At 42.6% G+C, this 26,378-nt stretch overlaps 1 protein-coding gene across 1 annotated transcript; it reads right to left on the bottom strand.

The window, feature by feature from the left end:
* Positions 1-717: 717 nt before the first annotated feature.
* On the bottom strand, positions 718-26,378 carry SIRT7 (sirtuin 7). Its single transcript, XM_032209358.1, has 10 exons — positions 25,109-26,378; positions 24,878-25,015; positions 21,244-21,348; positions 19,822-19,892; positions 19,667-19,739; positions 6,414-6,512; positions 6,094-6,330; positions 2,939-3,019; positions 2,124-2,230; positions 718-1,169 (listed from the first exon to the last, which is right to left on the bottom strand). The coding sequence occupies exons 1-10, from the start codon at positions 25,202-25,204 to the stop codon at positions 968-970; spliced, it is 1,209 nt and encodes a 402-aa protein (XP_032065249.1). The 5' UTR covers positions 25,205-26,378; the 3' UTR covers positions 718-967.

Genomic DNA, 26,378 nt, shown 5'->3' on the forward strand with positions numbered 1-26,378 from the left:
CCAGCAGAGATGCAGATCTACAAAGGCAGATTTCCAATATGCTATTTCTGTTTCTATTCTAGGAACAGAGCTCTGCTCACAGGCAGAATTTAATATAGAAATCGCTGACCTAAATGGGTGGTGGAATACAGATAGTCCTCATACAGTTCATTTAGTGACGGTTCAAAGTTATGACAACACTCAAAAGAGTGACTGATTACCATTTTTCACACTTACGACCCTTGCAGCATTCCCATGGTCACACAATCAAAATTCAGATGCTTGGCAACTGGTTCCTATGTAAGACAGTTGCAGTGTTCTGGGATCATGTGATTAGCTTTTGCGACCTGACAAGCAAAGTCAATAGGGAGTCCAGATTCACTTAACCACCATGTCACTAACTTAACAAATGAAATGATTCATTTAACAACTGGCAAGAAAATTCGTAAAGTGGGGCAAAACTCACTTAACAAATGTTTCACTTAGCAACATAAATTTTGGCACAATTGTGGTCATAATTCAAGGGCTACCTGTACAGCATCTACACCAGCAACTACATAGCCACAAGCTGGCAGCCTGTGGGCCAAGTATGTCATGTGCAGGCCACGCCCACCCCAGCTCAGCAAAGGCAAAAACCGTCGCAATATGTCATGATCCAGCCCGTGATGTGATCAAGTTTGATGCTCATAATTACATCAAAACCAAAAGAGCCATACTCAAACAACTGCCAGCAGCCATTTATAATAATTTTATTAATAATTGTTAATTGGCAGCCCTGAGTATTAAAAGCCAACCTCCCCTTAGATGGCATAAACCCAAGCTAAGCTTTGGTCCTTGTCAGCTAATTATAAAAAATCTCTATGAAAATAGCAGCTGTGTTTTTTTCCAGTTAGCCCAGCAATCCTGATGAAGTCTAGTGCAGATGTCATTTCTTGCCCTGATTTTAGCAACTATAGTTGGTCCTCAAAATCTTTTTTTTAATCTGTTATCAAGAGTTCTTTTTCTTCTTTGTGCCTTTTGCACAGCCTCTGCCAAACCAGCCACCAGAGGGTGGATCTGGATGCATGTGTTGTTCCTCTCCCAGTTGTACTTCATGAAGACTTGCTGGTGGAGCCACGAGTTTTCGGCTATGACTGCTTTCTTCTGCAGGTTGCAAAGGAACAGCCAGAGAAAAAATGGGGTCTTTCATTCTACAGACAAACATGATAATATGTAATGTTAATTTACACAGCTACCTATGAATAAGTGTCTTGAACCAAAGTAGCAGCTTACATTTTGAACTATTATGCAAATACCGTATTTTTCAGAGTATAAGACGCACCTTAGTTTTTGGGGAGGAAAATAAGAAAAAAAATTGCCTCTGCCTACCAGCAGCCATAGTATTTATCTGGCTAGCATCCTATCAATGTGTGAGAGAGTTGGGGGCTGTTTGGAAACTGAAACAGTATTTTCTGTGTGAGCAATAAGGAAGGAGATAGCAAGGTGCCTGGGCCTGGTTTGTTCTGTACTAAAGCTGCATGCTGTGCTGATCTCTGAAACTGAAACTCCTGTGTTTGTGTTTTGCTTCTATTTACCATGTTGGAACCACCATGTTTGAAAACCTGCTTTTGGTATTGTATATTTTTACTTCATGTGTTATATATAAAGAGAAGTTATTGAATCCTGCTGAATCAGTTACTTGTGCGTGCTTTCTAGATGTGATTGCTGCTGCAAACTCTGACACGTCCTTGCAGCAAATGAACAGCCAGGTCAGTTTCAACACATTATTGCAGCCTGATTCAGCACAAACAGTTGATTGGAGGGGGAATTGGCCTCTCAGAATACCCCAATCAGCTGTTCCAGGCTGCAGGGATTGCCACAAACCATCGCCTCCTCCGTGCTTTGCGTTTTTGGCTACATTCGGTGTATAAGACGCACCCAAATTTTCACCTTCTTTTAGGGGGGAAAAGTGTGTCTTATACTCTGGAAAATACAGTATATTCAACCATAGCATGATTTGGACCACACCATCTTCCTTACAACTTTGGATGACAAACTCTGCCTCCAAATAAATCAAAATAAATTATATTATCAAGGGCATCATGACACTAACCAAACTTGACACTGAACAAAAGTGACACTGAACACATTTGGTTGTCACTGACCTATCATAGGAAGGAATGGGAAGTCCCAACTCATCCATCAATAACTTCATCACATCATCACATCTTCCGTGAAGTTTTAGGACTGCGAGATCATCCTTTGGTGTCCACTGCAAATACAATAGATTAAGATTGGATTAGTTTCTTCAAAGACAGTCTGTGAATGATATAACAATGCTACTCATCAGATTCAGACAGACATAAGTTTTATTTTTTTATGGCAGGTCTGGTAAAACATATTTAGTCCTTATTTAAAAAATGACATTCCAATAGTTAGTTAGGAAAGAATACTTTCTCTTTAGTTTGAATATATGGCATCTAATAAAATTATCTTTCAAAGTGTAAATCAGAATACAATGGGAAGCTTTTGGAATACTGAGAAAGAGACATAATTAGCTCACATTCCAACTATCACTGCATTATCATTGGATAGAAATAGAGAAGCTAACCCAACATTTAAGAGGAAACAGGTGTCTGAAGGTTATCAAGCTAGGACACATATTTCTGAGTATAGCTAAATACCATCCAGATTCTATTCACACTATGTCAAGAGTCATTATCATGGAAATCTTAACCTAAGGAAACATAAAACTAAGCAAACCATTGTTCCACATAGTGCTATACCATCTACTTAATTGACAAACCTCCAAAGGCTCACACATGCCTTCTGCTCAAGAACAATTTATTTATTCTTGGTATACAGTAGTAGGAACAGTCTATAACTTTCTGCATACATTATTCCTTATCAAAAGTATATAAAAGCAAACGATGTAAGCACATGCATCTGTACATTATGCTCTGTTCCAATATATACTCACCTGGAGATTTACAATATAGAGTTTAGGGCGGTGTCTGGGTGGTTTACTCATGCACCATAAATGTGGATACTTTTTCAAAACCTGTTGGAAAAAGGACAACACAGCATCTGTTACTGCTAAAAAGTGAATGTATCTCCTAATTTTCAGATATCATGGTATAGGACCCCATGATATGCCATTTATATACAGAGACTTCCTCCAATGCTTATTTGCAGATTTCCCCCAAAGTAAAAAGGAAAGTGGGGCAGTGAGAACAACCATCTGCTTATAGACCTATTATTCCAGGATTCTGGGTTACCAAGTCATCTGCAGGACTTTTTAAAAGAAAAATTCTGGACCAAGTAACATGCATAAGTACAGTATTCCAAGAACAAATGGCCAAGATACAATATTATGTTAGAACCCAAATGTTACTACCTCAAATTCAAGGAGAAACTTTTAAAGTCAGAATACCTGAAAAATGTTCTTACTAATTCCCGCGCCTACCATTACAAGTATAGCTAGCAATGTAAGTTTATATAAGTTTATTTTAAAACATATCTGATAACGTTTAACAGAGATTACTGATAGGAAAATATGTATAGAACTACAGCCTGAGTTAATGGAAAACTAAAATTGCTGCCAAAGGTATCAGGAACTCTTCTCTTTAAATATGATATACCAAAGTGTATCATGTTTAAAGGTGAGAAAGAAACTGAGATAAGGAGCAGAGCACCTTGTGGTCCTACTTGACAAGTGCCAGTTGTTGAGATCCTTATGAAGAACTTTGTATTCATATTTAATATATCAGAATTCTAGCGATACAGTCCCCACATATCTTGAGAACGTTATCTTGGGAAAGTATTGGGTTGGAAGAAAGTTATCTTAGGGTGACTCAGTACAGCTTTTATGTTCTTAAACAAAAAAAGTTTGTCAAAGTCTATAACTTATAAATCAAACATGTGTAAAAGCTTCCAAATATGAACTTTAGCTTTGAAAAAAGTAATGAATTAGTGTACAACTGGGCATTTACCGAAGTAGGCCATACCTACTTTAAGATGAATTTACCTATAGACTAGGCAATTCTCAAACCCTTTCTGGTCTTGTACTGAACTATACAGTCTGCTCAAAATGTTTCAAGAAGAGCATATTTACTTGGTGCTCTTGGCTACTTTCCTAGTGAAAAAGGGAGCAAATGATCTTAGAATAGTATTGTACTAATACAAGAAAAAAAAACCCAGACCTGTTCTTTTCTACAGGGCTTTATCAAATCTTCTTTCTCAATACTTCCAATGGAACATTTGAGAATCCTTTTCTTTTTAACAGTGCCTGTTGCATGACATTTTATTTCTGGGGAATAATAAATAGCAAACCAGCAGTTAAAGCATATTATTTTACTTGAAAACTACAGGTAGTATTCAACCTATGACCACTTTTGGTGACCTTTCTAACCATTGGTGTTGAGTGAATTATTGCAGTTGTTTAAGTTAATAACATAGCTATTAAGTGAACCTGGCTTTCCCATTGATTTTGCTGGCCAAAAGATGGCAAAAGATGATCATGTGACTCCAGGACACCGCAACTGTCATAAATATGTGTCAGTTGCGAAGCGTCTAAATTTTGATCACATAAGCATGGGAATGCTACAATGATCATAAGTGTGAAAAATAATCCTAAATCACTTTTACACTTTTCTGTTGTAACTTTGAACAGTCACTAAATGAATCATTGTAAGTTGAGGACTACCTGTACTAAGTTACTGTTTGTTTTTAAATTCTAGGGGGAAATACTATCTTTTCCTTTTCAAATATAATTTTAGGAGCTTCATTTCCTGCTGAGTCCAAATCTGTATTCATTAACTTTCAGCATATCTACCAAAATATAGATCACTGATAAAAGGAAAAAGATTAGCACATGATTTGATTGCTACTATACTAAAAAGAATCTGCAAGATTATATTGAAGGGATAATTAGGAAGGCAATGACAGGTAGTTCTTGACCTTCAACAGTTCGTTTAGTGACCGTTCAAAATTACAATGGCATTAAAAAAAGCAACTTATGACTGACAACTGTTACAGCATCTCTATGGTCACATGAACAAAATTCAGATGCTTGGCATCTGGTTCAAATTTATAAGTTTGAGTACCCCAAGTCATGAGATGACATTTTTGACCTTCTGACAAATGAAGTCAATGGGGAAGCCATTCACTTAACAACCATACTGCTAAATTAACTGCAGTGTTTCACTTAACAATTGTGACAAGAGAGGTTGTAAAATGGGGCAAAACTCACTTAACAACTGCCTTGCTTAGCATCAGAAATTTTGAGCTCAGTTGTAGTCGTAGGTCGAGGATTACCTGTGTGTGGTTTCAAAAACTTCTATTTTTGCAAGCTGAACCTTGAAAACTACAAAATAAACTCTCAATTACCGTATTTTTCAGAGTATAAGACGCACCTTTTCTCTCCAAAAAAGAGTGTGAAAATTTGGATGTGTCTTATACATCAAATGTAGCCCCAATCACCTCCACCAGAGGCCAAAAATGTAATGCATGGAGGAAATGATGGTTTGTGGCAATCCCTGCAGCCTGGAACAGCTGATTGGGAGTATTCCAGTAGTCTGATCCACCTGCCAATCAGCTGTGCTGAATGGGCTGCAATAAGTGCTGAAGCTGACCTGAGTAGTAGAGTTTGCAGCAGCAACCACATTCAGAAAGCACAGTAACTGATTCAGCATGATTCAAAATAGTAATAATATACATTACCAAAGACAGGTTTTCCAAGGTAGCAGTAAATACAAGCAAAACACAAGCAGTTTCACTTTCAGTTCTCGGCTAAGCCAAGCTCCTTCCTGTATCCTTCTTGCTCACACAGCAAAATTCAGAGTCCAAATAGCCCTCATTGGCTGAGTTGCTATGCCTATTGATTGGTTGACATGTTACCATGTGTCAGCTGAATACCATGATGCTGGTAGGCAGAGGCATAATTTTTTCCCTTCTTATTTTCCTCCCCCAAAACTAAGGTGCGTCTTATACTCTGGAGCGACTTATACTCCACAAAATATGCTAATTCATCATTTGAAGTATTGTTCCAAAATCTTCCCATACATAGTATAAAAGAATACATCTTAAATCATAACACTTTTGCACTGATGTGCAAAGATGTTTCTTTAATTTTACCTTCAAGCTAGACCCCAAGCAAAGGATCACGTCTGCTTTGCCAGCAGCTTCTGTTGCTGCCTCCCAGTTCAAGGGTTGCTGTAAAATACCCTTCTCTCCAAAGTGTACAATTGTATCTCTCAGCTGTGCTCCACATTTATGGCATAATCTCCCAGTCTGATGCCTATGCAAGGCTGTGCGCTCTGTCACATCAAATATTCGTACATATTCACGATTGGGTGTGCAAGATGTGCAAACCTAGTTTGGGATGGAATCATAGAATGTATTAGCATTTTTCTTCTATGACAATGCACCAAATCTCGTCCTGTCCAAGCACTCACCTCTATGTACATGTTTCCATGCAGCTCAGACAGGGCTTCTCGAGGGAGGCCACTGCGCAAGTGAAGCCCATCACAGTTTTGAGACACTACATGCTTCACCTAAAAAGAAAAGAAAATGGGATGAACATGGAAATAGTATCATGGACAGTAAGAGAAGATGTTTTCCTCTTTTCCTTTGTCCTTGCTCAATCACATTCAAAATACAATAACAAAATTCTTATAATGTACAAAAGAGTTTAACCTCTTTTTCTCACTACAGTAGTCCTTAACTTATGACAGCAATTAGAACTGAAATTTTCACTGCTAAGCAGTACAGTTGTAAACTGTGGCTACATCACTTAGTGACAACAATTCCTGCAGCCCTGGCTGTCATCATTAACTGAATCCCATAGTCATTAGGCAAGGCAGATTTCTGCCAGCTTTTCATGAACAAAATCAATGGGGAAGCCAGCAGGAAGTTGCAAGTGCCAGGCCCACAGGCAGGTAAGTGGTTGCTTCCCAGGTGGGGAGGGAGCAAGGGGGCATGGGCATGCAGGGGAGGACGTGCAAAAGATGCAGCACAGGGAAGGGTGCACAAGGATGTGAGGGAGACTCAGGGACAGTGCAAAAAGGGGTGCATGAAAGGAGCTATGTGAGTTGAGGATGTGTGAGGGGTTGTACAAGTACAGAGGGGCTGAGAAGGATGCCCCAGTGAGGAAGACTTACCTCAATGACTTGCAACCTTGAATTTCAAAAAAATTCAACCCCCATTGATTTTTTGGGGGAAATCAGCAGGGGAGATTGCAAATTGTGATTATGTGACCAAAAAGTGCTTGTCAACCAGTTGTAATTGTGAATGGATTGCCAAGCAGTCAGATCACAATCATGACTGTGAGGTTGAGAACTGATGGTAATCACAATTTGTTCAATGCCATCCTAACCTCAAATGATCGCTGAATGAATGGTTGTAACTCAAGGACAGCTTTTACTTGTTTTGTTGATGGGCAGCAGGAAATAAAATTGTTTTGAACTCGCTAACTTCCAGATTGGAAGTAGTCTATAGATAGTGGTAAATATGGTTGCCTGATCGGAGGAGGAGCCAACATCGCGACGGCACATCATGCGGACTCGACTGTCCGAGCCTGCCGATGACACTTTTGCCCTTGGACGGTCCGGCAGGACCTAAACCATCCCGAAGAGACGGTGATTGGGAAGACAAAACCTTGCTGGTTGCAGGGACACTGCAAAGTCCCTGATCGACCCAAGGGTAGTGCTTCCAACCAGCAGCAAATAAGCAGCCCCCGGGCTAACATAGTCGGAGACGGCTCCCAAAGGAAGAGAAGAAGTGAAAGCTTCTGGTGAGGTTTTTTCTTTCTTTCTCAAGATTGCCCTAAGAAACCCTTTTTAAAAACAATAATAATAACTAGTCCTCTAAGCAAGAATAAAGCAGAAAATTTAATCCCTATTGGACTGCCTTAGAAAAATTTTTGTTCCTGCTTGTAACGATATTTTGTGGATTGAAGTGATTGCAACATTTCCTGTTTCTCCGCATGAAGTGTATAGACTGATCTTTTTTCCTCTATTTTTTTTCTTTCTACTACCTTAACTGTTTCTCCTGGTTTAAACTAAAAAAAAAATTCCTACTTTAACAAATTCTATTTGTTATAAAATCACACTAAAGATACTTAAGGAAAAAGCATAAGGAAAAAATAATTGAATCTGCCATTTGAAAGCCTGAGCTTGAAGTTTTCTCCTGTTTTGAAACAACGTATCCTTTGTTCTTTTCTATTTGACTTCACTGGCTTTGCAAGGGAAGGGTTTGGAACTTGTTTATAAAATCTGATAAAGACTCAAGGGCGTGAACAGTATTTTGCTGGTGCTTCTGGAAACTATTTTGGCAAGAGAAGGAAAAGGAAAGAAAGAGATAACAACCCTTCTACATAGAAAACCACAAAAGAACTTGTGCTTAAGATTGAAAATAAATATAGATATTTTCTTCAAAAAACTTTGACAAGCTAGAGTGGCAGATTCCTCTCTCTTTTTCTTTTTCTTTACATTCCTTTGCATTTTGAAAAATGGATCAATATTCAGATGAAGAAAACTTAATAATCCAAAACATCCTGGCTGGTCTCCAAAACATTTCAGAAGAATTTGAAAGATTTGACAAGAAATGGGACAGACTATGGGGTACCACAGTAAAAGAGGAGAGGGTTGGAGCTCCAGAGATTAAAGAAGAGATTGAAAATACAGAAAACAAAGACAAGTCCTTAGATGAACCCATTAATGGACTAAATGTGAGTGAAATTGAAAAGAATGCAAGTTGGAAAAGTGACTTTGACAATTTGGAGCTTTCTCCCAAATTCTAAGATGCAGGAGAAAATAAAAGAGCGAAAAGGATGGAACGACCGTTGACTTACCTGAACGGTCCTTCTATGTGCGCTGCGAGGGGAATCCAAGCATGGATTAACTTTGTCCATTAGCCTAGAGACTGAGTTATATAAATGTTGACCACGCTTCCTCTGACTGGATGGGTCAGTTTTGTACGAAGTCAGCCGTTGAAAGATGTATGGCAATGTCACTTATGGCCGTGGCCAAGAACAAGGTATTAACAGTCACGTCCAGAGTAAGTCAAGTCATTAAGCAGAACAAGGTCAGTCATCGAGTCAGAGTCTTGAGATAGCCCTGACCAGCCGAAACTGCGGGCAGGTTTGGATTCCCCTCGCAGCGCACATAGGAGGACCGTTCAGGTAAGTCAACAGTCATTCTCCTGTGCGCTGCTTGGGGAATCCAAGCATGGGACATGCCAAAGCAATTAAGTTCCAGGGCGGGAACTAGGCTGGTCAGGGTCCTCTGGAGAAAAGAGTACCCTTTGCAACACTCGCCGCCCAAAGGAGGCCTCAGCCGAGGCATACACGTCAACCTTGTAATGTCTAATAAATGGTGATTGCGACGACCAGGTAGCTGCCCTGCAAATCTCTTCCACTGAGGCTTGCATAGCCCAGGCCGCTGTGGTAGCCGCACTCCTGGTAGAATGAGGAGTAATGCGCCTGGGAACCGGTCAGGAGTGGCTGTCATAAGCAAGAGTGATGCACACCTTTAACCATCGGCCGATGGTATGGGAAGACACCTTCTGCCCCATGGATGATGATTGGAATGAAACAAAAAGCACCTCCGACCTCCTGAACGACGCCATGCATTTCACATAGCATCGAAGAGTCCTGCGGACATCCAGGTGATGCCACTGGCGTTCCTGCAGATGGGAAGGGCGTGGGCAGAAGTCCGGGAGGACGAGCTCTTGAGCCCTGTGGAACAACATGTTGATCTTTGGAAGGAAGGTCAGATCCAAACGAAGGACGACTCTGTTGGGATGGAATATGCAGAGGTCCGCGCCAACTGAGAGCGCTGCCAGCTCAGACACCCTCCTGGCCGATGTGATGGCTACCAAGAACACCATCTTAAGCGTCAACAACCGGAGGCTGATGGATTGAATGGGCTCGAAGATGTGAGAGCCCTGAAAACCAAAGTCAAGTCCCAGGTAGGATAACGGTGCACAGTCTGAGGTCTGAGATTAGCTGCACCCTTTAGAAAGGACTTGACCCGTGAGTATTGAGACAATGGATGGCCCTGGCCACCCCAATCACCGTGGACAAGGCCGCGACCTGCCGGCAAAGTGTGTTGGGCGCTAAGCCCTTGTCAAGTCCCGTTTGCAAAAAGTCCAAGACTTGGGACACCGAAGCGTTGGTAGGGTCAGTTCCTGTGCAGCGGCACCACCTGCAGAAGGCCTGCCAGGTGGCCTTGTATAGTAGATGGACGTGTAGTAGATGGACGACGGGCCGCTTGAATAGTGTCAATAACCTTATTTGAGTAGTGGAGACCGGTTAGAATAGCCCGCTCACGTGCCACACGGCTAACTGTAGCAGCTGGGCGTTCGGGTGGATGAGAGCTCCCTGGTTGAACTGGATCTGGTCGTCCGGAATCCTCCACGGATGTGAGACCAACAGGTGCACGAGGTCTGCATGCCAGGGTTGTCGGGACCACATCAGTGCTACCAACAGAACTTCCGCTTGCTCCGTCAGGATCTTTTGAATGACCGATGGGAGGATCGGGAGTGGTGGGAAGGCGTAAAGAAGGCCGGCCGGCCATGGGCATCCACTCTTTCCGCCCCAGGAGTCTGGTACCTGGTGTAAAATCGTGGTAGTTGTGAGTTGTGAGGTTGTTTAAATAGGTCCACCTCGGGTTGGCCAAACCGGCGAGAGAGCTCCTGGAAGAGGTCGGGGTGGAGTTGCCACTCCGCTTGATCCACGGTGGCCCTGCTCAGCCAGTCCGCCTGTGTGTTAGAAACGCCCAAGATGTGTTCCGCCCAAATCAACAACAGTCTGTTCTCCGCCCAGTGATATAGCTTCTCCGCCTCCAACATCAGGGCCCTGGAGTGGGTGCCCCCTTGGCGGTTGACATGGGCCTTGGAGGCCACATTGTCGGTCAAGACCGGTAAGTGGTTGTGTGACACTATGTCCCAGAACTCTTGGAGGGCTAGGCGGATGGCACGGAGCTCCAGCCAATTGATGCTGTTTCTCAGCTCTTGACTTGACCATCGGCCCTGTGCGACTCGGTCCAGGGCATGGGCCCCCCACACGAATAGGCTGGCATCAGTTGTAATTTGGATGCGGTCTGGTTCCTTGAATGGACACCCCTTGAGAAGTTTGGAAGATGTCCACCACTGGAGGGATCTGAGAGGCTTGGGTGGGAGCCGAACCTTGATCTGGGAATGGCTGGTGTATGCTCTCTGGAAGGGAAGCAGGAACCATTGAAGTGGGCGAGCATGGAACCTGGCCCAGGGGACAATGTTGACACAGGGAATCATTTTCCCAAGCAATTGGGAAAGCGTTGCCAGTGGTAAGAGTCTTTGAGAATATACCTGACTCACCAAGCGCTGGATGCTCTGTCGCCTTTCTGGAGACAGGGACACTTCGCACATCACGGAATTGATGAATGTCCCCAGGTGGAGCAACGATGTGGTCGGCTGCAGGTGACTCTTGGGGAGGTTCAGAACGAACCCGTGGCTCCGCAGTGAGTCCATTGTTACTTGTAGATCCCGTAGGGCCTGGTTTCGAGATGGAGACAGAACCAAAATGTCGTCTAGATAATGATTCACTCGTATTGGAACTGAGCGAAGCGACGCCACTACGACCACCAATAGCTTGGTAAATGTTCGAGGGGCCGACAGGGTAAGACCCGGTATTGAAAGTGCTGGCCAGCGGAATGAAAGCGTAGGAACCTGCGATATGTCGGATGGATGGGCACATGGAGGTACGTCTCCTTGATGTCGACTGATGTCATCATGTCACCCGGGCGGATGGGTGCCAAGATGCTTTTGAAGGATTGCATCTTGAATTTTTGATACTTGATGTACAGATTGAGCCTTTTCAAATCTAGGATGGCCCGCCATTCCCCCGAGCTCTTGAGCACTAGGAATAAGATGGAGTAAAAACCTAGCCCCTCCTGACCCTTTGGCATTGATGGAGAGAAGGTGTTGTATTTCAGTGTCCATGAGGCGCCTTTTCACAGGACTCCTGGGTAAAGGGCACTTGATGAACCGTCTCAGGGGAAGAGAGAGAAATTCTAGAGTGAGGCCCAGCCTCACGATCTGAAGGGCCCAGGCGTCGGACGTGGTCTCCGCCCACTGATGAGCGAAGGCCAGGAGACGCCCGCCAATGGGTTCCTCCCCTTGTGAGTCACCGGTATCTCCGAAAGCACCGGTTGCCAGCCCCACGAAATGGCCTTCTGGCCTGGGATTGTGCCTGGTTCTGCTGCAGCCCCTATCCCTGGCCCCCGTGCAATCCTGACCGCGGTCCTGCGGCTGAGTAAAGGCCCTGTTATAGTGGGGAACATAAGGGGCAGTAGTGAATCCTGAATCTCCGGCCCGAAAGGGCTGGCACCTATTGTAAGGCTGCTGTCTCCTGTTAGTGCGCCCGCTGGTGGAAGGGAGTACCTTACACTTATCCCCCGTTTCAATGAGAATGGGATCAAGAACAGATCCGAACAAGGCCCCACCTTTGAAAGGCGTGGAAGCAAGGCGCCACTTGGATTTAATGTCAGCCTGCCAATGGCGAAGCCATAGCAAACGCCGGGACGCAACATTGGAAACGACAGCCCGAAATGCAAATTTTGCTGCATTAAGGGTGGCATCCGCAGAGAATTCCAGGGCTGCCATCAGTTTGGTAACATCTTGGTGTAGGCGCATGTCATCGGGGGCAAGCCTTACGATCTTCCGCCTTCAAGCCCTCAGAAATCTTTTTTTTTATGTATATATATTTTATTTTTCATTTTCATACACTCACATCAGGGGTGGGTTTCTCGCCCCGTTGCAACCGGTTCGGTTGGAACGAGGCCGGCGGCGTCCTCGCGCATGCGTGCGGCCTCCTCGCGCACGTGTGCACGCGTGTGGTGCATGCATGCGTACTAGCGTCTGTGCGATGCTCCAGCTGCTCCTGGAGGATCGCGCAGGCGCTGTATGCGTCCTGCGCATGCGTGGAAGCGCAGAATTCATCAAAACCGGGTAAGGAGCGGGCGCGCGGGCGCGCGGGCGGGCCCTTCGCCGTTCCCGGAAGTTACTTACTTCCGGGTTCGGCAACCAACCAGTTCGCAGGGACCGCCGCGAACCGGTTGAAACCCACCCCTGACTCACATGTATATACCATACAGTATTAAACAATAATTGCATCAATTCCTCTTGTCAACAATGCCCCAGAAAATAAAAGCCCAATATACCTCTTCCATTCTCCATACACCTCTTTCTTCCACCACCCTCCAACTTTCTATCTTCCCTCCATCATCCCCCTCTACCCTACTTCCCCTCCCCATCAACCACTCCTCTCTCCAAATCCGCTCCCCCCCTTCCTTTTCACCTTCCCCCCCACCCTCTCTCCCATCCCTCTCTACCCATCTTTCTTCTTTCCTCCTCCTCCTCCCCTTGGTGTATTTCCACTAATTTTCGGATAAATCTCTGATGGAATTAAAGCTGGGGAAGCTAGGGCAGCAACAGGTGGATCCACTATTGGGAATTGCAGAATACCTTCTAATTCTGGAGTGGAAGTGTACAATTTCCTATCCCCATTGCTGGGCAGGGTAACCGCAGTCGGTTGATCCCACTGCTTTTGAACAAGATCTAGAAACAGCTTGGGGGAGGGAATAACCTCCTGCTGTGAAACCTGTTCAGCAAAAAGGTGTTCAGTTACATCCAGACCAACTGCAGTGCTAGCCTGAGAGGCTGCCTCCCCCATGTGAGTGGTGGTCTTCGCCTTATACAATAAAGACTTAAACAGCGTGGGGCGAAATAATCCTGAAGAATTAGGCTGATCCAGCGCCAATCCTTCATCATCAGAAAAATCCCTATCTATCACCTCACCTTCCTCCACCAAGGCCGAATCCTCACTATAAACTGAGGGTAGAGGCGAAGGAGGGTCTGTCTGAGGGATTGATAAATCTGCCTGCATGGTCTGGGGATCAGGGCCAGTCTGGGCACCAGTGGCCCTAGGAACCTGGGATCTACGATGCAGCTCCGCATGCACGTCCCTAGAAATAGCTGCAGAGATCATTTGGTAAAGATCAGGGGGAAGGCCCAGATTCCATTGGTCTGAGGCCTGCAGCGGTAGGAGTAAACGTAGCAGAGGGCCCGCACATGGATCTGTGTGAGCTGAGGCCACATTCGCTTCCGAAAGAACCAGGGGGGATTGGGGCCCCAATAACCTTCTTCAGAAGTAGATGCCCGGGGCAATTGAATATCAGGGAACCAACCTTGGTGCTCTGCAGAAAGCACGGGAGAAGCCTGTTGCGGAATTAGCACCGAAGGTGAAATGCTAGCCCCCCCAGAGGCCTTAGTCGCCTTGGACTTATCCCTGCGCTTGTTGGACTTATCTGGAGCTGTGGATGAAGCCCGGGGCTTCTGGCTGGAGGCCCTGGTAACGGCCCTGCCAGGCCTTGAGCTAGTCACCAGGGGAGCGGGAGTCACTTGGGGGCTCTACAGTACCTCCGCAGATGGTCTGATCAGCCATTGTAATACAGGAATAGTAAAGCGCCATGAATTTGCACCACCGCACAAGGCACCACGTGAATGGACGAGCTGCGATGAATCGACCTCTTCACTAAGCCAGCAAGCCGAAAGTGAGGGAAAGAGGAGGAGCCGTTGGCGCAGCACTACAGCCTGGATGCGAAATGCACAACACTCCTCCTCCGGCCGTTCCTGAGCGTGTGCGAAAAGACCGGTCCCAAAATGGCGACCGTACCAGAGGCATGAAATTCAAATTGGAAACCCAACTGACGATGGCTCTCGGCAGCGCAATCACCTCAGCGAGCCCGCAGCGGCTCCGATAAAACAAGGGCAACAGTGGCGGTAAAGGGAGACCTGGGAATAGACCATGCCGCTCAGGCAGATCGTTCACGATGCGAGGCGCGCGGGGTGGCGAAACAAACCAGGGCGCGCGCGATCGGCAAGAAAGGGAAACGGCGAACCGATCCCACGCTCAGAACAAGCGGCTGCTGCACCAGAGCACAATGGCTTCTGTGAACCTCGCAGCTGCTGATCTCAGGTGATAAGTCCAACGCCGAAGAGGTTGGCTGACAGCAAACTGTCGCCTTTACCTTCCGTCCTACAATAACCCAATTTTAACATTCCTAACGATCTCAGAATCCAGTAAACAGATGAAATTTTGTCGATTAGTCTATAGAAAATTGAGATACGTCTCTTTAGGCTGGACTGAGTTAAAAAGCTCACCCATCCAGTCAGAGGAGGGGTGGTCAACATTTACATAACTCAGTCTCTAGGCTAATGGACAAAGTTAACCCATGCTTGGATTCCCCAAGCAGTGCACAGGAGAATTAAGAAGACAAATTCATCCAGAAATATGTTTGATAAAAAAGTTAAGCCTACGTTAATAACAATTCAAGGGCAACGAAACTACATGAGAGATCCTTCAAGCCACAAAGTGCGGAGAGAAGTTCTAAACTCTGAAAAGGTGCTAAAATGAGAATTAACACAACTGCTGGCGAGAGAGAAAGGACCATTTTGCTACTGGAAAGACACTGGTTGATAATGCCATTCGATGATAAAAATTAGCTCACTTTTGATGATTAATAAGTAGAGATTTCAGTACTTGATAGACTATTTTAGATCATCATTGAAAGTGCATTCATTAACATATAATTTACTATGATATTAATAATGAAATGATAACCTTAATTAGGATAAATAACCAGGCCATAAATTGTAAATTGAGATCTGGTGAAAAGACTTACAAACTTTATAAATTTTGTGTTTAGATCTTGGCATGAAGATATAAATAATTTGGATTAGAAGAGAGGAGACGTGATATAAACTAGCAAACAATTGGTTTTTTTTTTCTCTTAACTATAATAACTAGAAGGAAATGTTAATGTATATTTTTTGTGACTATTAACTAGAAATGTCAACATTTTTCAGATTGCCTTAGATTTTAAATGGTTATTTTGTTAACACTTATTAATAAATTTCTGTTCAGAGATGGCTATAAAGGTAAATCGCTCTTGGGCCTGTGGAGAGGAGAGGTGAGAAAAATAGTAATTTTTAGCTAACTACAATAACAATAAAGAAATGTTAATGGACAATATTTAATGATATATACAGGTATGTTGTACTGGTAAAAGTAAAATGGACAGAAGTGTTAATTTGTGAGTTTGGAGGGGGGGAAGGAGAGGGAATGTTAGGTATCCTTTTAATCGACTTTCTTTTAGAATATGGTATAAAGATGTAAAGCTATGGCAGATTCATTGAGACTGGGGGGAAAAAAATGCCAGTAGGTGGTTGTGTCCTTAAAACCCTAATTAAATGAAAATTGTGGTATAGTGATTGTAAAATATATAAATTCTATAATGTACAACCCAAACTGAATGAAATATATGTAATGATTGTGGAAAAAACACACAAAATATACCTGTAACCAATGGATACGCTTTCCACAAGATGTAATGAAAGATGATTTTTTATTTTGTGTTTCTCTTATATATAAGTTTTACATATATATATATATATATATAAAAATATATGGTTGCCTGATCAAGTTTGAGCACCATGATCTTAAACCAATTTCAGGTCTGAGACAAAGAAATGGAAGATTTAATGACTATGCTATTTGGATTCCCAATGTAAGAATACGGGATGTAGAATGTTGCCGCCTGAAGAATTCCAAAGGTCAGAAATTAATTTTCTGAAAACAGATAAAGCAATTAGCATGTCTCAAAGAGAGTATGTACTACAGGGAAAGCAAGCACTGCCCTCCCAAAGGCTACTAAGTTTTAAATTTTATGGTTACAAAGTATAATGTACTTCCACATTTTGAAAGTTTCCACCACTTCTATTCAAGTTTAAAAAGAATTTCAAAATTGTACATAAGAAGTATATGAAAAATTACACTGTCGCTTATCTCACTGTTAACAGGAATTGTTTTGGCACTGAGATTCTAAGCGAAGCATTCAAAATCGTTAAGCACTGAGATTTCTGTGCAAGGAAAAAACATGAAGAAAAATCATACTTTCTATCAGGAGAAGACTGATATAAAAAACAAGAGTCAAAGAAGAAAGCCAATAGCAGAAAGAGAAGACATATAGTAGTAGTACCGTGTTTCCCTGAAATTACGACATGTCCTGATAATAAGGCCATGCCACATTTTTCTGGTGGGCAAAAATATAAGCCCTCCCCCACAAATAAGCTCCCTGGACAACCTCCCCCCCTCTGGCCCGGTAGAGCGCTGCTCACCAACCTAGCAGTATCCCGAAGATGCCAAGCTGTGGGAACCGGGGGCGGGGGGAGGCAAAGGTGATCGTGTTGCTTCAGGATACCGCTAGGTTGGTGAGCAGTGCTGTGCCCAGCTGAAGAGGGGGTTGCCGGGCGGCTGCTCTCTTGCAAGCGGGCTCCCAAAGAGCCAGGCACAGCTGGCATTCTGGCATTCTGGCCAGACGAGAGGGACTGCAAAGGGTCTAGGGCAGCGAGTCATTCGATGGGAAAGTTGCCTCTTGGAAGGAATGACCCGGCTTGGCTCCCGCTTCATCTCTCCTGCCTCTTCGCTTTTCCGTTCGGTCGTTGGGCGGCAGATCGAAAGCGGGAGCCAAGCCGGGTCATTCCTTCCAAGAGGCAACTTTCCCATCGAATGACTCACTGCCCTAGACCCTCTGCAGTCCCTCTCATCTGGCCGGGATGCCAGCAAGAGTGTTCGGCTGAAGGAAGGAGGGATACTCCCTCTCCCTCTCCCTCTCTCATTAAGAGAGACAGAGAGATAGTTGGTGGGCAGGCTTAGCACTTTGTTAAGTTTGTTTCTCTGTGTGTTGTGTATATATACATGTCTCCATGGATGCAGTTGTGCAAGCATTTTTTTTTCCTCTTTAAAAGAATTTTTGGATTTGTCCTCCCCAAACCTTTAAGACTGAAAGAGTTAGAATTGAAATATAAAGAGATTGTCAATCGCCATACTGTTAGATTGATAGGCAATTATGGACTATCTTTATTATATCCTCCTTAGAAAGAATATGCTACTGTATGGTTGAGAAAAAGATCAAACTTCATTCCATGGAAACCCAACAAAGTTCATAGGGAGGGTTTCTTTCTACGATGGACTTCTTGGGTCAAGAGTGAATATCAGTTCAGTTATCAAAAATGTAGGTAAAAAATTAAGCAGGCAATAGGCAATTGCAAAAAGGGAAGCCAACTTTCTGAATTCTGTTTCTTTGCACTTAGTGACTTATAAATAGACTAATGTTGTGAAAACCTGACTTAAATTTCTATGTATTTTAAATAGCTGTAAAGCTATGCTGAAAAAGTTATTCTCACGGTATTGTGATAAATTCAATAAAAAGAAGGGAATTCTTGATGAACTTAAGGAGAAATAAGAGTATTGGATAGTAAACGGACAAATAAAATTACCAATCAAAGAGAATATTTGCACCTCAGGGTTGAAATGAGATGTTCTCTCTTACTCTTTCCTCTTCCTCTCTTCTCTCTCTGTCTCTCTCATCCTCTTTCTCTTTGTTTCTCTTCTCTTTCTTTTCCATTCTTCTGTCACTTTCTCTCTCCTTCTCTGTCTCTTTCTGTCTCTCTTCCCTCTTTTTTTCTTCCTCTTTCCCACTCTTATTATTTCTCTCTACCGCCCAGTCTGTCCCCATACTTATCTTCGACTGATCATGTTTGCAATAATTTACCTTCTTTCCTAAATAGGCACAGTTCCCTTACTGGATCCCTCACTCACTCAAACACACACACACGGACGCACAAAACCATTTTTCTCCATTCCAATTCGGATCCTATAAATCAATTGCTCTGTGAAACATCTGTGAAAAAAATTCAGGTGCTCAGGCATGAAAATGTGCCGCTCAAACACTATACTTTTCCACACACACTGAAAAAAAATTAGAGGGAACATTGGTTGGCGGGTGGCTGTTTTGAGTGTGGTTGCTTCATGGCTGGTGTGTTGCGCTGCTGCAACAACACAACACAGCCATTTGCCCATGAGGCTGTGCCCGGCTCTTTGGGAGCCCGCTCGTAAGAGAGCAGCCTCCCGGCAACCCCAAAACAATAAACCCTCCCCTCATAATAAGGCCCAAGCCATATTTTGTGTGTAAAAAGAAAATAAGTTCCTATCTTATTTTCGGGGAAACACAGTAGTGAAAACAGAACAGGGATGAAGCCGGAAAGCAAGCAAGAAAAACAAAAAAAGGGAACGTGTAGAATGTTGGAAATACCAACCCCTCTGCATGTCAGTTTGCACATCTATGACTTAGACCAGTATTTCTCAACCTCAGTAACTTTAAGATGTATGGATTTCAACCCAAGCTGGGGAACTCTTCGAGTTGGAAGTCCATACATCTTAAAATCGTCCAGGTTAAAAAGCACTCATTTAGACAGTGGCATCAATAGATTCTCTATGTCTTCTCTTTTATAAAAGCATCTAGAAACAATATGACAAATGTTGTAGATACAACATGCAGCAAACCTAAGAGTCGCTGTAAGATTGTGACCTCAGAACAGGGGTGAAATCCAGCATGTTCTGGAGAACCGGTAGTGGAAATTTTGAGTAGTTTGGAGAACAGGCAAATGCCACCTCTGGTTGGCTCCAGGAATAGGGAGGGAATGGAGATTTTGCAGGATCCTTCCCCTGCCACACCTACCAAGCCACACCCACAGAACCAGTAATAAAAAAAATTGACTTTCACCACTGTCTCAGAAGCGCAGGACTGAAAATCAAAGAGCTTACCAGTTTGTTGTTGTGCAAACAAGCAATGCTCATGTGGGTGAGTGTGGGCTCTGCTTCACTCAGATCGGTAGCCCTGATTCATTGAAAGAAAAGGAATATGAAAAGCAAGAACCAGGATTCCAATGTAATATAAGAAATGCTTTTGAACCAATTACCTGATACTTCTCCCTTTTTGGAGCATTGTCCACACCCCATTTGGGCCTCTGTAATCAGGAATTGAAGCTGCCTGTAAGGAGTCACAAAGAAAAATAAACTCTACTGGTTTCATTTTAAGAATGCATTGTCTTGCCTGTATTGATAAGCATCTCTACCTTTTACTTCCATGCCATGAAATGACTGGATTGTTGTAAAAAAAAAAAAAAAAAACAGTGTCACTTTGATAATTACTTCTTTGTACCAAATATGCTGCCATCACCCAAAGATCTAAGCCATTCATAGTATATCTATCCATCAACTCAAGCTGCATCCCTTAAATGTTTACCCTGAACAAAACAACAGACAATTTCCAGTTTATTCTAAAGTTACAGCTATGTATATAACATGCTGCTTTGGCCCAGCAGGATCAAGGACTGTTGTGTTGTACCTGCAAAACACTTCACTATTACTAAGTAAACTGAATAGATATGGCCAAAAAGTCACAATGAGTTTTGCGTGGCTCGAAGGTTTTACATGGGAAGGGTGTAGTTTATCTTTCTCTTAACATCTCCAATTTTTTTGGATAAAATAGTTATGCAAAATATGAGGATTTATCAACCAGCCAAGGAACTCACTTCCACTTTCACAGTATTTAGCTGTCTGTCACAGTTTTTTCTTCCCCAAAGCACAAAAAGTGTGAAGTATTCACATATTTTATACCTCTCCAGCATTCCTTCTCACAGAGGACTACTTCCAAAGATATACACTATATTGCCAAAAGTATTTGCTCACCCATCCACATAATCAGAATCAGTTGTGAGCGAATAATTTGGCAATATAGTGTATTTTGCATTCTAAACAAGATTGGGTTTTTGAGATGTGAACAGCTCAATTTACAGTTTGATTTTTACTGACAATTTAAATTTAGAAGAAGATTGGTACTGTATATAGAATCCTACTTGTTTCTACCAGTCTTTAAAGATACCCAAACAGTTTACACCAATGATCAATACCCAACTTTGGAATGCTACCTATCATGAGTGCAATGAACACACATTTTTCTTAAATTCATAAAACAATCTAATCTTTTTGAACTTTTTAGGAAAGACATTGCAGAAAAAATAACATTTTTTCCCCAAAGAGATGGGAAGAAAAATGAAAAGCTTTTCTGATTTCCCCCCACCCCCCATTTTCCCAGACTTTCACAATGCTAGTGTCAATATACAACATAAAAGTCATAACTTAAAATGCCAAAATGCTTTCAAGTTGTGTTTCTACAGAAGGTGATAAAACCAATTATTTCAACTTGTGTGACATGGGAGCATTTAAGAATTTTCAAACCTCAAAACAAGGCTACTCTCACATGATGAGCAAGATAGGTAATTCAGTTATAAGAATATTTAGTTGCTGATGACTTTAGAAAGACAGTGATACAACCTTACCGTACTTATGCCAGCTCCTGTATATACAATAAGATGTTTAGCTCCTCGGACAACAGCAGATAGCTTGCTGACTTTTCTCTTCAATTCGTCAGGCTCATCACACACCTAAAAAAAGGAAGAGTAAAAATCTCATATTTTCCAAAACGATGAAATCCACAAATTTCTTTTCTAGCTTTTGTCCATTCCTATAATTGTAGCCTTACAATAAAATAGATTTAATTCATCTAGTTGTGTTTCCTGTCTGCTTTACCAGGGAAGGCCAGCATCAATCTTGCCAGTCTAAAAGCACAAATTTCTTCCCCTCCACTTTTATCTCCTTGTTCCATTAGGATGGGTCCTTCCTTAGTTTCCTTCTCTGATTGTTGAGAGCTCCTTCCCCTCTTGTCTGATTGTTTCCCAGGCAGGATCTCTTGTCCTCTTTCCTCAAGGTCTCCCATGTATTCTATTACCATAACTAATATATTTGGAACGCTTTTTAACATCATTTATATTCTTTCAAGCAGATGAAATGTGGATGAAAGCAGAGATTGAATTTTACAATATCAAGTAGCCAAATTAGAAATTACATACTTTTCTGAATAAGCACTGGCTCTCCTACCATGTACTTATAAATCTACTTGGTGCCTCAATGAAACATGCCGGAACTGTTCATTAATATATTTATCTTTATTATTTCTACCTTTAATTACTACCTTTCTTCTTCAAGTAGAAGAAAATTAATTGCCAAAAAGAGATGCAGATAAACTAACAAGTTCCTTTTCTGTAAATTTGGCAGAAATCTTATCTAGTTTTATCTGTCAGCAAGGAAAAGCACAAAATTCTCAACAAGCAAAACCAGTTCAAAAGACAATTAGGTTGTTTAAAGCCTACTGAAGGCAACCAACTGAATTGATGAAGGAGGGTTAGATCCAGATCTGCCTTTCCAGAAACAAAAGGCCTTCAGTTCACAATTGGAAATGAAATCCAGTGAAAACCTCTCCTGAAAGAAACTATAGAAGTAACTTCCATTGTTTGTTTGTTTGTTTAATTTACAATAGTTTTTCTTCTGCCATTTTACCCTGCTTCCCCAAAATAAGACCTCCCCGGATAATAAGCCCAATCGGGCTTTTGAGTGTATGTGCTAAAATAAGCCCTATCCTGAAAATAAATCCTTCCCAAAAATATTTCAACACAACAGCCATGAGGTGACCACACTCGCCACCTCCTGCACCTCAAAAATAAGACCTCCCCAAAAATAAGGCCAAGTGCTTATTTTTGGGGTCAGGGAAACACAGTAAATGCTAAACAAAACTTCAGAAAGACATTCAGGGAAATGGAACAATTTGGGTTCACTTCAACCACAAGCACAAGCAGCACACAGAGATTCAGAGATGTTTATGCTAAACATGTAATGGTCAATTTACATTTGAAGCTTTTTGTATACCCATATCTAAATAAACTAGTTAATCATTAAAAAGCCAAACATTAAAAATGTAATAATGGAAAAGGTGTCTAAGCAGACCCTTAACAAAAATAAAAATGTAATGAGATGTTTTTTGGACAGTATAAAAAGCTGTGCATGTTTATTTATAAAGAAAATAAAATAGTAAAATATTTCTACTTTCTAAATTCAACCAAATACTGTAGGTACTAGTGAAATATAAATATATTACTATTACATTCCAGTAGTAGTAAACTTTAATTTATATGAAAAATATAGGTAAATGTTGTTAGTTATCTTACCTCCCAAACACAGAAATCTTACAGATGTGACAGATTTATTGTGCCACATGTTTTTTCCCTGCAAATTAAAATACTCTCCAGCCATTCTTTAATATATTACTGTATACTACTTAAATTCTCATTCTTGTAACCTTAGCTGGGTGAAACAGTGTACCATAGGGCAAAACATTTTCAAGCAAGGTACCTCACGTGGGCTAACTTACAGAATGCATCCAAAATCAAGGACCCATGACTCCTGTGGAATTGACATTTGGCAAATTTTATAAACATTTTATGACATAAAATGATCATAAAACAGTTTATGATATACTACAAAATGATTTTGTATTTTGTCACAAAATATTTCCTGTGCAAATGTTTGACTGTGCTATACAGTTCAGTATGGGCTAATTTCAAGGCAGATACATCTCTGAATGTATCCTGGCTTTTTCAGTATTAGAAGCCGTTAGAAGCTCTGTCACTGCTGAAAGCATGGGGTCCTTGGTGCTTTCTGAGCTCAGTGAATTTCTTGCAGACATTTCATTACCAAACTAGGTAATATCATCAGTGCTAGCACTAGTGATGAGCACTAATTAGCCCTGATGTTACCTAGCTTAGTAATGAAACATCTACAAGAAAACCATCAAGTGCAGAGAGCACCAAGGACCTCACAATTTAATCTCAAGCTATAAATATTCTCACTGTTGGAAGTATTGAGCCATCTGGTAAGGAAATAACTCTGAAAGAATGATCCAGGAGTCATCAATTGTTTAATAAAAGCTAAGCTCGCATGAATTTTACTGTCCTCATTGCCAATCCCTATCCTGCATCTAAAGACCAGAATTGTGCAAGCAATAGTTTTCCTTGTGACACTGTATGAAGTAGAAATTTAGTTTTGAAGAAGCGGAATGGAAATTCTGCTTCTTCAAAGTCAAATTTGACACCTTTGAACTGACATTGGAAAAGACTTCTGAGAATACTGTAAGCAGGTAAGAAAATAAACAAAAGGATCATCAAGAAACTCAATCCAGAATTTTAATTTCAGGCACAAATGCCCAGGCTGAAATTATCATACTTCGGATAATAATTATGCAAAGATCTACTTTCTACAGAACCCTATAATGCTGAGAAAGGGGATGGGAGAAATGAAGATGTTAACCTGCCACAAGTCAGATCCATTCAGTTACAGTGTTGCTGGGTGGATCGCCTGAAGCACCATATAGGGATCAGATCCTCAGAATGGAGAAAATCTATTTATATGATCACTAAGAGTAGACACTCACTTGAGGGCATATAATTAACTCTGCCTATATTTCTACTCATTGCCAATCACCTAACTTTTCCCCCCATCCTAGTAGATGATAAATGGGACACAGTGGCTCAGTGGCTAAGACACTGGTTGGCAGTTAAGCGGTTCAAATCCCTAGCGCTGCATAACGGAGTGAGCTCCCGTTACTTGTCCCAGCTCCTGCCAACCTAGCAGTTCGAAAACATGTAAAAAATGCAAGTAGAAAAATAGGGACCACCTTTGAAGTGGGAAGGTAACAGCGGTCTGTGCGCCTTCGGTGTTTAGTCATGCTGGCCACATGACCACAGAGACGTCTTCAGACAGCGTTGGCTCTTCGGCTTTGAAACGGAGATGAGCACTACCCCCTAGAGTCAGGAATGACTAGCACATATGTGGAGGGGAACCTTTACCTTTACTTAGATGATAAAGCACAGCTAATTTTACACACCTTGAAGCTGATTTCAGACCTGGGGAAAGAATTTAACTCCTGCCTAGTTAAGGCCACCATCAATCAAACTTGTCAACTGAGGAGATGAAGAAAATAAATCACAGGCGGGAAAAGAAGACCGCTGGAGCCGAGGGGCGAGCAAGCCTTGCTGGCATACATCAAAAGGCACTGACAGCACAGCTATAAAACGTACCCACCTCCTCTAGCCGGCGTCGCAGTCTCTCCCGCTTCTTGCGAAGCCGCTCCAGATCCCGCACCATCTCTTGACATCCAGACAGAAGCATCGCCTCGTCGGCGCTCCGGTCGGCCGGCGGTTTGCGCAGGATTCGGGAGACCTGGGGAAAAGAGAGGAAGGGAAAGGGGGCGTGTTGCCAAGCCGGCGCCTCGAGAAGAACCTCCCGGCTTGATTTCTGGACACCCCGCCGTACCTGCCTCCGTCGCTCCCGCTGCTCTTCTTGACGGAGGAACTCAGCGCGAGCCGCCGCTTTCCGTTCCGAGCGACTCAAACTTCGACCGGCCGCCATCCCCTGGGTAGTTTCCGGGTTCCTATCGATTGAAGAGGGTTCGGCTACTTCCGCTTCCGGCAACGGGCGACGCTCGGCGGCGACCGCTTGTTGCCCTGGGGACGCTGAATGATGTTCGCTGCTGTTGCCAAGGCTCTTCGTTCCAAGATAGAAGTTGAGGACACAGCTCTACCCGCGACTTCCGGTTAGACTTGTCTTTCCGTGCAGACAAGACTGCCATTTCTATTACCTCCATAGAGAATAGGGTAGAATTCCTCCTCTCTGCCTTGCTTGCGGAAGTGCGCTCCCTTTCGGGTTGGGGGTTTAAAAACGATGCTGGTCTAACGATAATTGCGCTGCTCCGGCCCCTCTTTCTCCGAGACCTCCCCCGCCCCCCAGTGTTGGCCGCGTCTGAATTTCTGTCGCGTGAATTCTGTCGCTGTTCGTCCGCATCAAAGCAGATTTTCATTATGTGTAATCCAATCCTTTCAAGCGCAAGGTCTTCTATAACGATGCTTATATTGGTTAGTTTATTCCCGTAACCAGGAACTATTGTCTACTGCTGAACGTTACATAGGAATATAACGGGGAAAGGATTGCTCGGGGCATTTAACTCATTAACTATTGGAGAATGAGGATTAAACATTTTGTTGGTCTTACTGAGTAAAAAAAATGGAATATTTTATTCCTTTCAAAATCCAACGACCAAATATTTTATTTAATACATTAGAAATACAAAGGGAAATTTGGTAGTGAGAAAAAGACCTCATATTAGGGGAAAGTTTAAAAATACTGTACTCTTGGCCCCCCTGCGTTAGGTATAAGCTTTCATCAACCACTCCATTTTAGTGCTGTGAACTAATATGCAAAAGCTTGTAATTTAAAGGACCTGGAGACTTTGCTTGTTTTATTGCTGCATACTGACATTCTCTTGAATTTGTTACATGAAAGCTTAAAGCTCTTGCAGCAATACAATACCATTGATTGTATTAGGCAAAAAAAGTCCACATTTTTGAAGTAAGCTTGCCAATGGCCATGTTTGCACAACTTACTGAACCACAAATTAGTCAACTGCATTTTAGCTTTACTGTAGCACTTCAGCTTGGTTTGGGTTAATTGTGTTCAGTGTCATGTGAATCCAGCAAATTGGATTGAGTGAACCATGCCTAAATAGGTCATGTAAATGCACCCTTTT

Source organism: Thamnophis elegans, chromosome 2, assembly GCF_009769535.1.
Source record: "Thamnophis elegans isolate rThaEle1 chromosome 2, rThaEle1.pri, whole genome shotgun sequence".
Lineage (NCBI taxonomy): Eukaryota > Metazoa > Chordata > Lepidosauria > Squamata > Colubridae > Thamnophis > Thamnophis elegans.

Coding starts and splice junctions, on each gene's coding strand:
- SIRT7 (XM_032209358.1), bottom strand. CDS start 25,204: ATGGCGGCCGGTCGAAGTTTGAGTCGCTCGGAACGGAAAGCGGCGGCT. Junction 19,893..21,243: donor CAGGAGCTGGCATAAGTACG/GTAAGGTTGTAT, acceptor GACTCCTTACAG/GCAGCTTCAATTCCTGATTA. Junction 1,170..2,123: donor CCCATTCCTTCCTATGATAG/GTCAGTGACAAC, acceptor GTTTGTCTGTAG/AATGAAAGACCCCATTTTTT.